At 40.1% G+C, this 17211-nt stretch overlaps 1 protein-coding gene across 2 annotated transcripts in view; it reads left to right on the top strand.

The window, feature by feature from the left end:
• RGS5 (regulator of G protein signaling 5) overlaps positions 1–16016 on the top strand; it is a 48459-nt gene extending 32443 nt beyond the window's left edge. The window contains exons 3-6 of one of the 2 annotated variants that reach the window (XM_021698395.2): positions 229–290; positions 8250–8416; positions 10903–11093; positions 15427–15464. In XM_021698395.2, the coding sequence (XP_021554070.1) occupies positions 229–290; positions 8250–8416; positions 10903–11064 (391 nt within the window). In that variant the 3' untranslated portion in view covers positions 11065–11093; positions 15427–15464. Of the gene's footprint in view, positions 1–228; positions 291–8249; positions 8417–10902 lie in introns of both variants that reach the window. The other variant, XM_044916300.1, reaches the window with a different exon arrangement.
• The last annotated feature ends 1195 nt before the right edge of the window (positions 16017–17211 follow it).

Genomic DNA, 17211 nt, shown 5'->3' with positions numbered 1-17211 from the left:
TAAAATCTTAAAAAAAAAGAAAATACACAATATTGATGTGTGAAAACCAACCCAGCCCACCAAACCTGATTGTCAGAAAGAAAATAAGTCAAACTCCCTTGTCCTGAGGATGGGTCATTGGGTATATCATTTCTAAGAAAAGCAGGTCCAAGACATTGTCAGTGAATGTGGTTAATTCCTTTCTCATGGCTGTTGCCTTTTTTTTTTTTTTCTGAATTCTTGATTTAGACCCTCACTGGATGAGGCCCTGCAGTGGCGTGACTCCCTGGACAAGCTCCTGCAGAACAACTGTAAGTTGGAATTGTCTTTTATAAAAGGTCAGGGGAGGGACAGAGGCAAAAAATCACCTTTGTATTGCCTGTGTCTTTCTTCTCCAATTTTGACATTTCTTCAGTTTTTCAAAGTGATCTCAACAAGGGAAGAATGCCAAGGGAGGGTGGTTATCCAGCTCACAAGAAGAGGAAGGTCTACTGCACTGGAAGAGAATGTGAAAATAAAATGTCCTGAGGACTCAGGATTGCACGTTGTTTTCCCATCTGTCCTACTTACTCATGTGGCTTGACCTGGGTGCTTCTTAATGTTTTCATTAGTAAAAGAGAGATATTGCCTTTTCCAGCTTAACCTCCTAATGGCTTAACAAGGATTGGCTAGAGCCATGTGCAGATCACTGGATTAGGAAGCACAGTTGGGTAGTATGTCCCAGTCCAAGCTGCTATTAAGTGTTTTTGGGGCTGACATGGTTGTTCTCTCCCCCAGCCTCGGTTTCCTCTTCTGGTGCTTGACCTTTATATCTTTATTGAAGACATGACAAAAGTGCCAGAAAGAACCCATTTCCAAGCTAATACCAATACACCTGAGCACTACTTACTTTTCCCCTAATGCAAATCCTTACCAATTCCCAAGGCCTATGGTTTCAAGTGCAAGTTTCCAGTGTTTAAGATGCTCCATGATAACTAGATGGCTGGTCTGCAGTCACACTGAAGCATTCTCCCCTCCCTTGGGAATTTCTGCATGCAATCCCTTTGGTTGGAATACTTTGTATTCATATCTCTATCCATTGAAATTCTTCCTCTCCTATAAAAGCAAATCTAAATACTAAATGCCTAGTCTTCCTTGGCCATCCAGAATGATCTCCCTCTGAGCTTCCAGAGCCTTTGTCTGCACAACTTTTCTCCTGCTTAATACTTAATACTTTTTCATAGGTGTCTTCCTCCTATGATAGATTAGAAACTCAGTGACAGCCAGGACTCAATCTTTTGATCTGAATAATATCCCAATAAGAAGTACACAATATAGGGAGAATAAATTTGTTGAATACTTCATTTTAAGAATATGATTCAATTTAAGATACTCAACCCATATTTCCATCTTTACCCCAAGAATGGCATATGAAACTTTGTTAGATACTTTGCAAAAATAAGGATTTAAAAAATATTTCTCACAGGAGAATCATGATCAATAGGCCCAGAGTAGATAACAAAGAACATATGTTGAATTGTATATGAAAGTTTTTTTATTTGTCTTGTTTTTGGTAGGGAAGCTTCTGTTTAGAATCATTATTTTATATTTGGAGGCAGAACAGCCAAACCTCGACTTCATAACTTTCTTAATCTTATCCACTTTTGATTCTCTTTTTATTGTTTGTGCTAAACAGAATACCCTGCCCTGACACATAGAAGGTGTTCAGTAAATGTTGACTTAATGTGTGAATGAATGAATTCATTCATTCATTTGCTGGACCCAGAAATCCCATGAGGTCAACCAAGAGAAAAAAATATGTTTATCAATTGACTTATTTCTTGTCTTACACAATGGTTTTGGGGCCAGTTGCAACCTGACAGATGGTATATCGATACATTATGAATCCTAAGTCTCCTGGGTGTAGGTATATCTTGCTATGGTCAAGAAATCCTGAGAATTAGCAGAACTATTTTCATGTTTGCAAAACCACTAAGGAGAAGGTTATATATTTGTGTGCCCATATACAATCTTTTTCAGTCACACTAATCCTTTGGGCCACATGTTTATATGTTTCAGGCTTGTAGGAGACAGGGAGCTATTGGTATAAGAAAGATAGGGGTAGAAGTTAAGTCAGAGGCAGTTAGTGTTAACACCTTAGCATTTGTTGAGGGACTGAAGTCTTTCAGGTTGTAAATAAATGATTACCATGGTGTAACCTTAAGGCCTGAGATTCTCAGAGTAATGTTTTCTACTTCTCAGTGTGGAAAATATATATTCACATGTGTGTGTTTGTGTAAATATCTATATATAATATTCACATTTCACTTAATTATATATATTTAAAAATTACATATGCATAGATATGTGTGTTATATGGTATGTATCTGTGTATATGTGTGTGTGTCCATAAAATCTTTTCTTTAAAGATTTATTTATTTATTTTAGAGATTAAGAGTCTCCATATAATCTTAAGTTCTACATAATTATCCTCCTAAGTAATTAACATTTTTAAGACTTGGGCAATTGATTTCCCCAAGTGATAAGTGGAAAAACATTTGATAATCATTCAGGTCAAAATTCTTCCTTTGAAAGGGTATCTCTATATTCAAGCTAGCTCAAGTGAAAAAAAGGGGTTCTGGTATGAATAGAGAGATCTCACAGAAACAAAGGAGAGCCACGCCCTAAGAGAGGGGACTCCATTAGTAAATAAGATAAGCCTCTCTTTCTCCAAGTCTAGTCCTCTGCTCTTACTATCTGTCTGTCTCTCTTTTCCTCTTTATTTTCCCACTTCCCCCTCTGCCTCTGCTTCTCTCTATAACTCCCTTTCTTGTTCTGTGTCTCTCTCTTACCACGTTGTCATTGCTCTCTGCTTCTCTCTGTCTAGCTATCCCTAGAGAGGACTAATGGAATGATTGTCACACCCAAATAATTCTACCCCGGCACCATCAACCTTCAGAAACAATGTTTGACCTATTCTCCCAAACACCACCTATTGTGCCTCATGAATAAATTTAAGCCAAACTTCAGCAACTCGGTTCTCATGATATGTTTTTATTTGACTCTACTAAAACTAATGGTCTATAATCAGAAATCTCTAACATTAGCTGTGATTGATGCAAAATAGGTAACGAAGAAAGATACATTTGAGAAATCTATGCATTTGAAACACCACAATCTCTTCTTCATGTTTGATTGGATAAACAAAGTCATTTAACCTTGAGGAGTGGCACCTTAGTTAATTTATAAAGAACATTTGGCATTCTGTTCCACTAATGTAGGATATTGACTCACAATTGATAGATTTCCCAAGTATTCCTTAAATCCACATTTTTCTTGAGTGGAAATGAAATCAATTGGTACCTAACATCTTAAAAATAAGACAATTAAGGTGCTACTCAATCTTTTCTTTTCCAGCTAACAAGATTTCTCTTACCTTTCCTCATTTAAAAAATCATTTTTAATCCTCGAGTGTATTTGACTCTGTTTTGAAAGTACGTCAATTTCTTACATGTTTTGTGTTCAATTCTGTAGGTGAGGCCATCTGTTTTCATTAGGTCCATGGGACAAATAACCAGTTCGTTGTTCATTTAATATAAAAACTGATTGCACATGGGAGCTTAAATAAGACAGTGACATTAAATTTCTCCATGTGACTGTCTTTAAGAGCAGAGGAGGAATGAAACACAATCTAATAGCAGCAAAGATTTTATGTGAATTCTTTTTTTCCCAGGAGCTCCAAAAGGTCAGAATATTTCCTGAGATACCCTTGAGATTTGGACTCTTCCATGGAGGATGGAAGAGCCTGGATCTAGCCTTCTCTCTCTCTCTCTCTTTTTCCTATCTTTGCATTCGCCTTCTGCTTCTCACTCTTTGGTTTCCAATATTCTCCCTTCTCTTTTCTGGCTCATCTATGTCCTCGTCTTACTGGCAGCCACAAATTTCTTTAAAGATAATAATAATATAAGCAAGAGCTTCTGTGTATTATTCACCATGTACCAGGCACTGTCCAAAGCACTTTGCATGTATTGGTTTATTTAATGAGTATAATAATTTTAGGACGTGGGTACAATAACAATTTCCATTTTTCAGAAAAGCAAACAGAGGTTAGGTAACTTGTTTAGGAAACAAAACATTAGAGTGGTAGCAGAAAATTTATTTTTCTTCTAAGTTTGTGTTCTTCGGTTCTGTGACTTGGAAGCAAATGCTTCCCTTAATGGGCCTTATTTAGTTCAGCACAGATCTATTAAATGTTAAGCACAGGGGTGCCTGGGTGGCTCAGTTGATTAAGCGTCTGACTCTTGATTTCAGTTCAGGTCATGATCTCAGGGTCATGAGCCCCGTGTTGGGCTCCATACTGAGCGTGGAGCCTGTTTGAGATTCTGTCTCTCTCTCTCCCTCTCCCCCTCCCATTGCCCCCCTCCACCCACTCACACTCACTCTTTCTCTCTCTCTCTTAAAAAAATAACAAAACGTTAGGACAGATTTAGACTAGGAGGTGGGATATAAAAGAGAGGCAAAAGTAAATGAAACTCAAACCTTGAACTCAAAGAATTCACAGCCTCTTGGAGAAGACCAGCATGTAAGCGAGAGTTGTAACAAAAGAACAAAGTGAGCTCTTCCCTCATGATAATAAAAATCTTCAAGAGCAAATGGAGGGTAGTATACCTCCCATATGAGGCAACATTTGAGTTGGGTTTTAGATGGTGATAAAGATTAATTTTAAATTAGGCATGAAGAATAATGATGAAAGCCAGTACTTACTGAGTGAGCTATCATGTTCAATATCATACAAGAGCTTTACATGAATTACTGAATCCTTACAACAATCTTATCAGGTGGGTTCCATGATTATATCCATTCAACGAATGAGGCAACAGAGGCTCAGAAAGGGTGGGAAACTTGCCCGAGTTACTGTAGTTATGTGTTGTGCCAGGATCCACCCCAGGCAGCCTTGACTCCAGAGTCCATGCTCTGAACCAGTAAGCTATGTCCGTTCATTAAATTTCACTATATTTCCTCTAGGAGAAGAGATTTATTCTAATCTCGTTTCCAATATTTTTATTATACCAAACTGACTTGGCTTTGTCTAATGCTCCTTTTATTTTCATAGGAAAATAGAGCTGGCTTCATTTCGTTCTTTGGTAGGGCTGCTACGCTATTTTGCTTGGATGTCAAAAGTGACGCCATTCATTAGAGACAGCTCTGAGACTATAATGTGGGCCACAACCCAGACTACTGCCACCAGACCAGAGGTCAGTGGGCTTCCTCTGCTGCCTCGGTGGTATACACCTGGAGAGGTGTGTTGACAAGTATCCTGAGGCTCTGAGCAGGCTCAGCAGGGAAGAAGGGAAGAATGTGGGGATTTACAGGGCTGTGTGCTGGGGGCTCAGCTGGGGAGTGGAGTGGGATGGCAGTGGTGTGGGCCAGAGAAGATGTGTGTGTTCTTTGCAGAATAAAGACATTCCTCCCAGAGTCGATTTGGCTGTGACCCGAGAGGACTTCCTCAGGGGTTATGGGAATTGAACAGAGAGTATTGGGGAATGGACCAATAGAAACTCAGAGGCTAAGAAGGAGAAGGTATCTGGAGAGTGACTTGTGAGTCCTACTAAAGGGCCATCCAGAGAATTCTCAAAAGCCAGTTGAGAGAGAGAATAGCTTTAAGCATCTCCTAGACCAATAGAGTATAAAGCCATTTTACGAGTCTCCATTCAAAGTGCGTGCATTGATAAAAAACCTTGAAATAATATTGTGGAATTCAATGAGAGTGATAAAGCCAGTACCCAGAAAATGGACTTACTTCACTGGAAAGTTATTTTCCAAGCTCCCCCCGCCACGCCCCGCCCCAGATGCCTGGTAAATGTTAACATTGTTCCGGAGTCCTGGCATGTGTCCTCAGGTCATAAATAACAATGCTTGGGAGGACTGGGATATTATCTGTACCTTTAGATGTGGAATGGGTGATTCAGAGTGACTGATGGGTTGTGGGGACATGGGCCAGATGAGAGTAAATTGGCCACAGACTTATTCTGTGAAGTTATAGTTTCCTCCATGGTCTTGCATGGGCGCTCACAAGACTTCATTCCTGCTGTCATTTTCGGGCAGCAAAAAGTGCCTGGGCATCTTTCCATTGCCACAGAGACTATCTGACACTTTTTGTTTAAGAAACAATGAAAACTTTAACCATGAGAGAGATCTAGGCCTTCTTTTAGCATATATGTTGACTCCTGTGTCACTAAATTGTAACAAATGGTGCTAGAAATATAGTAAAACCCTTAGGAAAAAAAAAATATATATATATATATGGGCAGGGAGAGAGGGAAAACACACCTGATTTTATCCAGGCACACGTTATCAAACAGTTTTATAGTAATTCTGCTAGCTAGATTTCTAGAGCAAATTGTTTATCATGCCTACCATTGCCCCCAGATGTATTTTTAGATGTTGATCAATAAAAAAAAAATTTTTTTTAGGTGAAGTACAAATAGAGGGGATTAAAATGCAAAGTGTTTTGTTTGGAGCCAGAAATTGCTGGTGACTGCAACCCAAGTTAATTATCACCTACCCATTCTGTTTCTTTAGAATTGAATGTGGTTGCAGGGGACTATGAGGGGCAAGCAGACAATAAAAATGTATTGAAGGTAAATTGGAAAAAAAAAGACAACCCTAGATGCTGTATGTGCGCCGTATGAAATCCGTGCGTCCGGTGAGGATGAATGAATGGAAGCTGAGAGTCTTTTAAAAGAAGTACAGAGAAATAGTCAAGGGAAAGGCCAGTTGACTGAAATGAGGTCGAAGGAAATGAATTCAGTTCATGCATGTGTTCCCCAAGGAGAATGAATGGCAAACAAGTGCTTCCTGATGGGGAGCAAGTTAGAGCGACCCTGGACCCTGATGTACTTACTGGTGACAGTCGTCCTGCTTCTGCCCCGGGAGACAAAGTGACAAGGAGAGCTGGCCAGTGGTTGTGACAGTCTGCAAAACTGGAATTCTTCTCCCCTCCCTTCAGAAATCTACTTTCCTTAGATAGTAAGTGGACATGGGTTCTCTCAACAGATAGGCATTTGTTGGACTTTGGGTTTAAAAAACATATATACCTAGTTTTAAAAACGAAGAGAATATTGAACATACAGAGTGATTTTTCCTTTATTCCTGTCCAGTGCCTTCCTAGATCTTTACCTTGCCTTCTACTCATCTCTCACTGTGGAGGTTAAGAAAGACAAAGAAACACAGGGATCAGGCCCAAGAACCCCTAATATACATATTTCTATATAGACTTGTGTGTAATATATATTACATGTATGTAAACATATTTTAAAGTAAGCTGAAGTCTACATGAGCCACAGCACACTGAAAACACAATCACAATAGTTGTAATTGTATTAAATTTAGTGTGTTTTAAAAACTAACCTATGATTGATGGGCAGAGTAAACTCCTCAGCTGCCTGGTAGCTTCATTGGGTTGTCTCCCACCCATCCTCACATCTCAAACTGAATGTCCCTTTCTCACAGGGCCTTCCCTAAGCTTAAAATGAGCTTAAGACCTTTCTGTTACACTGTGACTATCTTTCATATGGTTTTTCCTTTGTTGTGTCAATGTTTTTTGTGTTTCTTCATTTTCTTTCTATCTTCCCTGGAATCTATAAGCTCCATTAGGGCAGGAACCATGATGACTTTACTTACCATACTATCATAGTGCCTGGAACATAATATCTGCTCAAAAATCATCTGTAGAAAAAAAAAAGAAAAGGGTTGTAAGTCATTTGCACATGATAATCAACATCAGTATTACACTGCCAAACCAAGTTTCAAGTGTATTTTTCTCTTTTTGGTAATTGATAAGTATCCAGATGGTATTCACATTCATAGTATTCTTTGATGCTGTATACAGGTAACACTTCCATCCCCAAATACAGACTGCCTGGATTTGAATCCCGGCCCTGCCACTTTTACCAGCTTGTTAACTAAGGGCACAGTACTTGACTTCTCTTATCTCATTTGTAAAATAGGACATTAATAGCACCTACCTCACAGGTCTATAATGAGAGTAAATGAGCTAACACTTGTAAGGTTCTTATGTAAGTGACAGAAATACATAATAAACGAGCTGAGGCTATACAACAAGATATAGTTTTGCAAACAAGCAAGCAAATGCATAATAAATGTATGATATATTTTAGATAAATTCATAATACATGTATGTATCCATGCAGTACTCATGTTTCTAGATTTCTAGGATCTAGAATTCTAGATTTCTATTTATCCATCCAACCAAACTTTCCCCTCGCTAGATGGACTTGCCAGCTTCAAAAGTTTCCTGAAGTCTGAATTCAGTGAGGAAAACCTTGAGTTCTGGCTTGCCTGTGAGGACTACAAGAAGATCAAGTCCCCTGCCAAGATGGCTGAGAAGGCAAAGAAAATTTATGAAGAATTCATCCAAACAGAGGCTCCTAAAGAGGTAGATCTTGATGGGTAGGTGGGTGAGTGTGGCCACCGTTCTCTGAGCTGGGCAGCAGAGAGGACAGGAACTGGGCTCCTGGCACATTGTAAGCAGTCAGGTGAATGGACGCAGACATCCCGATCCCAGGCCTTCCTCCATGTGTGACTTCGGACGGGTCCCTAATTAAAATTCTCCCATCCTCGGTCCCCTTCGCTGAAAACATCTCACATACATATATGTGTGTGTACTTAGGGCATTTTAAAACTGCAGCTGTTATTACTTTAAAAATTCTCCAAGTCTTGCATTTTGACCAAAAAATTTACCAGTTCATGTTGATGTGTAGCAGATGGACCCATATGACACACTTGCCCAAGCAAGTAGGAATCTCAATTTTCTCTGTCTGAACATTCACCTCAGCTTCTTCACAGCAGGAACTGGTAGAGAAACACAGTGGCAAAAACTGGAACTAAGATTTTGAAAAGAGAAATGGCCATGCATAGTTCAATATGCAGATAATTTGTACACTGCAAATTGTCATTTGACCATATCTAAAAGTAATGCAATAATATTTTCCTGGCTCAGAAAACAGATGAATATTTATCAGAATGATTCATTAGAGGAGGTCTATGCACATAAAAGTAATAGATAAATAGCAGTTATTAGTTGCTGGATACAATGTGTTTTAAAGACATCTCTTCTTTTTTATTTTAAGACTTATTTATTTATTTGAGAAGGTGGGACAGGCAGAGGGAGAGGGAGAGAGGACCTCAAGCAGACTCCCCACTGAGTGTGGAGCCCGACATGGGGCTCAATCTCATGACCCTGACATCACGACCTGAGCCAAAACCAAGAGTCGGTTGCTCGGAGCCACCCAGGTGCCCCAAGACATCCCTTCTTTTAAACATTAAGATTAAGAAAGAGCTTTATACTTCTTTGATATTCAACCATTCCGAGTAGAATTGCCTACCTAGCTCAGTATATATTCAGTGTAAGAGAAGGAAGAAGCATTGCTTTAGTGTGGCAGGAAGAAGAGCAGAATGGGAACAGAGACACGTACATCATGGCCTGTCCCTCCTGAGTGTTAGTGGGCATGTAACTTGACCTCATTGGGCTCGGAGTCTTCACATGCAGAGGCAGGCCCTGGATGTCAGCTCTGAGGATGTTCTGTATCGTCTTCCCCCATGCCTGCAGAAAGCATTCCAGCCCCTCTCACCATGGAAAATCTCACCACAGTCTGACCTCCTCCATCCTGGACCTTGGAGCACAGCTCATGCCCTCTATCCATCCCATTCTGGCCTGGCACGCCCCCATCAGGCTTTTGTCCCTGACTCTGCCTACAACCACACCAACATCCTCTGAGCCCAGATGGTTTTTCTCAGCACCAAGGACCTCTAGAAGCCCAGGAGAGAACTGGAACATTCTCCAGTGCCAATTCAGAACCACAGGCCAATTTGGATTCTGTTTCTTTCTCTTTTACAGCCAGATAGCTTAAGGGTCCTTAAAGCATACACGATGATAAACAGTGATTTCTCTCAAATCTCACTCAGGCACGCCCATGCAGGCTGTACGCTGGCCAGCTCCAAGGGACCGTTCACATAGACCCTAAAATGAACGGTGTCCCCGGGACTTATGCTGTGTGTCGGCACTGCACTCAGGACATAAAAGCCACAGTGCCTTCCAACACTGCAGTCTACTGGTTAAAAGCTATATTGCTAAGTTTTTGAATCCTCTCTCTACCACTTCCAACCTTGAGCAAATCACTTAACATTCTGCTCCTCGGTTGTAAGATGTAGATGTCAGAGCTATGAGGTCAAATGGGTCCACCAGCATGGAGCCTGTTAAAGTAACATTCCCAGCAAGGACCCTGCATAGACGAAGCACTCAATAAACATTAGCTGCTATTCTTATTGCTCTTCTGTCAAAAGCACAGTTTCCTGGTTTGTTTCAGGAAAGACCAAGTTTCCTTGCTTCTCTGGAGCCATGCACAAGATCCTGGGTCCCAGACAGGATTCCTTTCTCCTCTTCACTCTTTCCATCAGGCATGAAACCAAACGCTGGGGAAGGAAGGTTGAGAGATTAGGCATCAGGACACTGGATTCAAATTCTGAGTCTTGGATGCAAATACACATCTTAACTCTGTGACCTTGAGAAAGCCGCTGAAGCTATATATATATATTATATATATACACACACACATATATATGTATTCATAGGGTTGTCATGAGGATTAGGTACAGTATGCACATATGCGTGTAACTAGCTGCTGGTGGAGGGTCTCACACCTGGTGGGTGGCGAACACTGCTTGGATCTTCATCTGATTCGTGCCTGTATTGGAGTGTCGCTTGCCTTACCCCATTGCCTATAAAACAGAAATGATGTCTCTCACTTTTTATTACCCTCTGTCCCTCATGTGTTTTATTGGCAACAACTTCCACTTCCCTCCCTACCCGTCGTCAAATCCTGCAACCTGAGCTGACTCATGACCCTGTTTCCTGACCCACAGGTGAATATTGATCACTTCACAAAGGACCTCACCATGAAGAACCTGATGGAACCTTCCCTGAGCAGCTTTGATGTGGCCCAGAAGAGAATTTATGCCCTGATGGAAAAGGATTCACTGCCCCGCTTTGTGCGCTCTGAGTTTTACCAGGAATTAATCAAGTAGTAATTCAGTCGGGCTATGAGAATCACCCTGTGAGTTACTGCTTCCTTAATAACGCTACATTTTCCAGCAACCTGCATACTTTCCCATAGCAGCTTCGTTCAAAGATACCCAAACAGGGAAAAATCCCAGGGAGTGTTGCTTACTTCTTGTGCACTTTGTTTTGGATGTTTATATTGTCTGAATGCCTTCCTTTCCCGGGGTTCTTCTTCATGTCCCATTCTTAATTAAGTTCTACTCAGTGTGTTCTTGTCAAAGCCAATCAGAATCACAGAAAAATTCTGCTGAAGGCAAGCAAATATAAGACAAGAATATGATATCATTGAACGTGGGTCCATTTGGTTTGGGTAATGAATCTCCACCTAAACTGGTCTGAAAAGAATGTGGATGTAGAAAGACCAATTTCAAGTGAGATTAATTGATCTCATTTGTTGTTTTAATTCTGATCAAGGGGCAATCACCCCTCTATTTCCGACTTTGGTTAGTAAAAGATAAAATGAATTTTATGAGGCAGCCATTATTTGATTTTTTAAAGCAAATACATTATGTAAAATATCAACTTTCCCTCTAGAGTGTCTTTGTGTTGGCTGGAGATCACTAACAAGAGATATAACTATGAATGTTACAAAATAGATCTGAACACAATCCCTATTGATTCTTCCCTTATACCTCTCTCAACTCCCCACTACCCAGTTACCATATTCTGTATTAAATCAATGACCTGGCAATGGAGTATTTAATAAATGTATATATGCCTCTAGTGTTTAGGCCCAATGTTTCAATTTTCAAATTATTTTAAATCTGTGTGAGTAAAAAATTCCAAAATTTTCAACTCCAATCATGTCGAATAAAACAGATGCTATCCAGCACAACGTCCCTTACCTCAATATCAGGAGAACTATAAGCTAAAATGGAAAAATTCTGTCAAGTCTAAAATGGTTAATTACCCTATGATGCCATCTGTTTGTTTAGGAAATGATTATCTTCAAAATACCAAATTATCTTTAGAAAAATTAATTTGACTACATGTGGAGGCTCTCTAAGTAAGAGTTTCAAAGAACCCTGCATTTTGCAAAATAGTGTGACTTTTTTCTTTAGCAACCCCATCTTGCCTCTCTATTTTGCTCCCTGTGTTAATGGATCGTATTTACCCTCAAAGTGCGCATTTATGTCCCAACGTCCCGCGCAAGCAGCTGACTGATAGGCCGTGGTATATTTTAGTAGCTTTAATCTTTTAATTATGTCTTTCATTATTATAAGTCTTGCTAGATTTCTTTTTCTTATCTTTAGTAGATTTGATTAAGTAGTGATTTACATAATTTAGTAATAAGGAGAAGCAAGCTAACCATGTACAAGGCTAACCAAGATGAGGATATTGAGTTAATTTTGGAAGAAAGTATCTATGAAAGGATGAATAAAATTCCGGAATGTTGAAGGAGAAGATCACATTGTTTAGTTTTGTATTTCCTTCTTTCACATTCCTTTCTCCTCCACACACTCCTAATTTTTCATGTTTATGGCGCATTTATTCAGTTGTTTCTTAAGAATATTGAAAGCGAAGCAACCACGTTACTGTAGTCTTCAGGCGAGTGCTGGTTGTGTTGGTTGGCTCTTCTCTGGGTTTGCTCTTTCGAAGGACAGCATGCCCTTCTGAATACTTGGCTATTTCACATTCTGAGAGTGGGTTGGAGTGAGTGGGTCCACTGCCGACAGTTGCCAGTGTGTTAAGAGTCCATTCATAGTTGGAAATATTGCTCACTTCAGAGACACTGGTCACCAAGCAGTCGACAACTAGGCCAAATCAACACCACGAGCATCGAGAAGTCCTCCCCGTGTGCATTTGTGTAGGAACAACACACAACTCAGAGCAGAACTTTCTGGCACCACCTTGCTCAGCATATGTCTACACTGCCCAAATCAGTAACAAATCTCCAGCCCTTTACTTTCTCATGCAGCTAGAAATGTTAAGAACCCAAGGATCTAGGGGAGTTATTGTTCTTGGATGCCAAACCTTTTTTAAGCAGAATGTTAATTGAATTGAAAATTCAAAACTTTTTATTCACATGATTTCAAAGAGCCAAATGTTTGAAAATGCCCAGAGAATGTACTAGATATTACAGAGCTCACCCAGATGGTTGACGTTACACAGACCCAGATCAACTGTATTCACAAACTGACTACACACCCTATGTCAGTGGGTAGGACTTGTGAGTGGAGGGTAAGGAGGACCTTCCCCTTTTCATAGGCTGAACTCTGGAGGCAAAGGGCAGGAAAAGCACCACCATGAGGGCTGTGCAGTGAAGGGGAAAAAAAAGAATGAATGCTTTCCAGTCAAACGATGCCATGTAATATATAAATCTGTATATATGATTTTAAATTTATAGTTTACACACACATTAGAAACCATTCTAACACATGAACTGATAAAATTAAAAGGAATACAAGTATCACAACCCAAAATGTGAAAGCAAACATATCAAAATTGCCCGAAATGTTCTTTCAAATCTTTTTAAAGTGTTTTTAAACTTAGGAAAAAAGAAAGAAAGAAAAAAAAAAAAACAGTGTTACTGGAAGTTTCCATGGCAACACAAAGAAAATAACATTCTTTTAGTTCTGGGAAATCAGAAAAACTGGGATGGTCTTTCCAGGAAAAAAAAAGAAATGTGTAACATCTCTTTATCACTCCCTCTCCCTTCCCCACCTCCCTCCCCACTTTGTCTTGAGTAAATTGCTGGGAAAGCAAGAAACTTAATACAAGAGTCCTGTGGTGCTTGGTGCTTTCATTTCCCTCCCTCCCGGAAATGGAACTACAGTCGTAAGTGATCTGGGATGTAGAGAGGTAGCGGAGCCAAACTGTGGTCAATGGGAAGAGGAGTATACACTTCTCACTCTGGAAAGAAACCCCAGATGAGGCCAGGGAATGGCCCACAACCTAAGATTTTCTGCCTGGGTTTGATACAGTTTGGGGTTGGCGTCAGTTTAGGGTCCAAACTGGACCAGATTAAGGAGTTAGACTGTTGATTCTAGAGGAAATTAAAAGGCTGTGTTTATCTACTAAAGCAGTGCTTGTTCACTTGAACAACACACACACACACACACACACACACTCCTTCTCCCAGATAGACCTTCTGAAATGGAGAACTGAGGCTTTTCAGTCCCTTTACTTTCACATCAGTAATATCAAATATATGGAAACGTTTTGCTTCCTTTGCCTCACAAACTCTAATTCTCTATCATATAAATTATACTATCAGTAGAGTTCAGTTTTTAGTGCATAACGAGAAAAACTTGGTGAAAGAGATTGTTTTCATTTTTACCCTATACAATTCCATGGATTTGCTTGGTTGATGGGTTCTCTCTCTAGACTCCATTTCAGTAGGATGGGGTTATTAATTGTCTCCCAAAGAATAATAGCTGTTCAGAAGTTTCAGTAAAAACTGGACCATCACCAAATCAACGGATACACTCAGAAGTATCCCCTGCCAGGGCTTTGTCAAATTATCTTTCCCATCACAGATTTGATCATGAAAATTATTTAAAAGGCTATCTGTATGTTAGCAGCCCATTCTCCCTGTTTCCTGGGACTTTAGCAAGTTTGGGAGATAAAGGCTCAGGGGAAGAAAGAGGAGAGAGGAGGGAAGCGTAGTAGTGAAGAAGGGAGTGTCAGACCTATGAAGTTAATCTACTTACTAGGAAACATTTAAGAACAGCTCCCCTTGACTGAAAATCCAACCACTTCTTGCTGTCATCACTACGATTTGCAAACAAGGCATTCCTTGACTCACAATGCAGCTAGATGAAGAACTTCATTTTCAAATCCTAGAGAGTCTTGATTAGAAGGAAGAAGAGATGTAGAGGATCTGCTTTCCCCACTTGGCTCACCTGTGCGGGGGAGCAGAGAGTGGAGAACTGAGTTTCCAACATCCAAACGTCTAAACCCAAGAGCCAGGGAACTCTATGTAGGTTCTGGACATGAGGTCTTCATGCATCTCAGTATATCCTGACTGACTTGTCATTAGACCTCTCTGGTTTTCTGGTCTCCATTCTATTAGACAAGTATGTATGTAACGCTTGCTTGGGAGGAGGCTCTTCAGGTAACAATTTAGCAACTGCTGCTTGGGTTCAACATACTTTTGCCCAAATAGGGCATGTGGCAGACCAGAGCAATTGATATCCAAGGAAAGGCTTTCCCCAGTATCAGTGAACCATCGTGGAACTGAAAGGATCAACTCTTCCAACTGAAGACACATTTGCAGCTTTGAATGGAAACTCAGAGCAGGGAGTGAAGGGAAAAAAAAATATCTTGGGACTATTATCCTCACCTCACAGTTTAATAATAATCTTCTTATCTCATTTTTCTAGTAGAGAAGCTACACATCAAGCTTATTCAAATCCAGTTTAAGAAGCCTCTTGCAAGGTACTTGTTTTCTCACCTGAGGTATTTTCCCTCCCCACCTCACCCCTATACCTCCCTTCCTCTCTTCCCCCTGCAAGAGGAAACATTTAAAACAGAGGGGTCTAATCACAATTATGTCATAATGGATACATTAAAAGCATTTAACTTCCTGTCTAAGAAAATGTATACGCTAAGGCATAGGCAAAACAGTGGGAAATGCTGAGAGATTTTCCAATGGAGAGAAGTAATCCAGATCATATTTTGCTAAAAGTTCTTTTTATGTCATATGGTATCAGGATTTGGGAAAATTAATTTTTTTTTTTAAATGCTGGAAACTGCATCTTCAGGAAATACGTCCCAGAGACAGGAGTAGAAATGAAAGATTGAAAATCCATCTGTCAGCATTTATCCCAGAAGTTTTTCATTTAGAAACAATTGTGTTTATCTTCTGATTTTGCAGTCAATATGTTGTGTACTATGTGACTCATACTTCTTGGTAAATAAAGCACCAAACATGTATCTGTAACCATGATCACGTATATTGTATTAAATATATATCTGTATGGCAACCTCTGTGAGTCCTTCTTAACTCCCGAACGTGCTTGATATGAAACTATGCCTTAAGATAGGCTTTTTTTGCTCACTATGCTCCTTACACCACGTGAGCCCTAGATCAATTGGGATGATCCTTATCCAATAAGCATCAATTATAAAATAGCCTGACAGCAGAACTCAGAAAGGGAGATACAAAGTGCCCCAGACTCATACACTCTGTTGACTACTTTCCCTTGGATTCAAATGGCAACTTATTGACCTCCCTGTTCACTGTTAGAACTAAACACATTAACACATTACATCATTTGGATCCTGCAATAGTCAGTGAGTATAGTCATTCCTTTCTCCGCTTGCACTGGTGAAAGCTGAAATCCTGGTGCCATTGCAAGCAGCTCAATTCTATGACCTTAGATTTGGTGCTCAGATAGTTTAAGTGATGGGCTGAAATTATCCAGCTAGGGTTGGGACTGGGGGATAGGGAAAGTCTGTGTACAGAAAGAAGCATAAATGGGAGCAGATCTGTAGGGAGAAACAATAATGAGAAATATGTGTTGGGGAAAGAGAGGGTTAGGGAGAGAAATTGGAGAGAATGTCTGTCCTGGTCTCTGACACTTTCTTAGATCTCATTCCAAGTGCCTATGAAGCCTAACTGTATTTAATGTAGATGCAGTGGTCCTAAATCATTTCAATGCCACCTACTCTCCTCTTTAATTATCTTGGATGAGGGGTACCTGAGTGGCTCAGTCGGTTCAGCGTCCAACTCTTGATTTCAGCTCAGGTCTTGATCTCAAGGTTGAGAGTTCAAGCTTCACACTGGGCTCCATGACAGGCATGGAGCCTACTAAAAAAAAAAATATCTGTATATCTATATCTACATCTGTATCTATCTTGGATGAGTTTCTGAGAGTTTCCATTCAAGAAGTATTACTAGAGTGAAGATCACTGGTACTTTTGTCTTCCCCATGGAGAAGTGATGTTCTCAAGATCACTACGAATTAATGGCAGAAGAGACTTAGAGGTCAGAGTGCCTCTCAGACTCCTGTTTGTTCCACTAGACCAAAGGAACCACATGTGATCGATCCCTCAAAGCATTACAATTACTCCTAACTTGAGTAAAACAGGGTATACCAACACTGCCCAAGTGGGAGTCCATGCTATCAACCATCAGTGATGTAAGCCAAGTTCTCCAAGCTATATGA

This window comes from Neomonachus schauinslandi, chromosome 6 (genome assembly GCF_002201575.2).
Source record: "Neomonachus schauinslandi chromosome 6, ASM220157v2, whole genome shotgun sequence".
Classification (NCBI taxonomy): Eukaryota; Metazoa; Chordata; class Mammalia; order Carnivora; family Phocidae; genus Neomonachus; species Neomonachus schauinslandi.
This window is presented reverse-complemented; position numbering and strand designations above follow the sequence as displayed.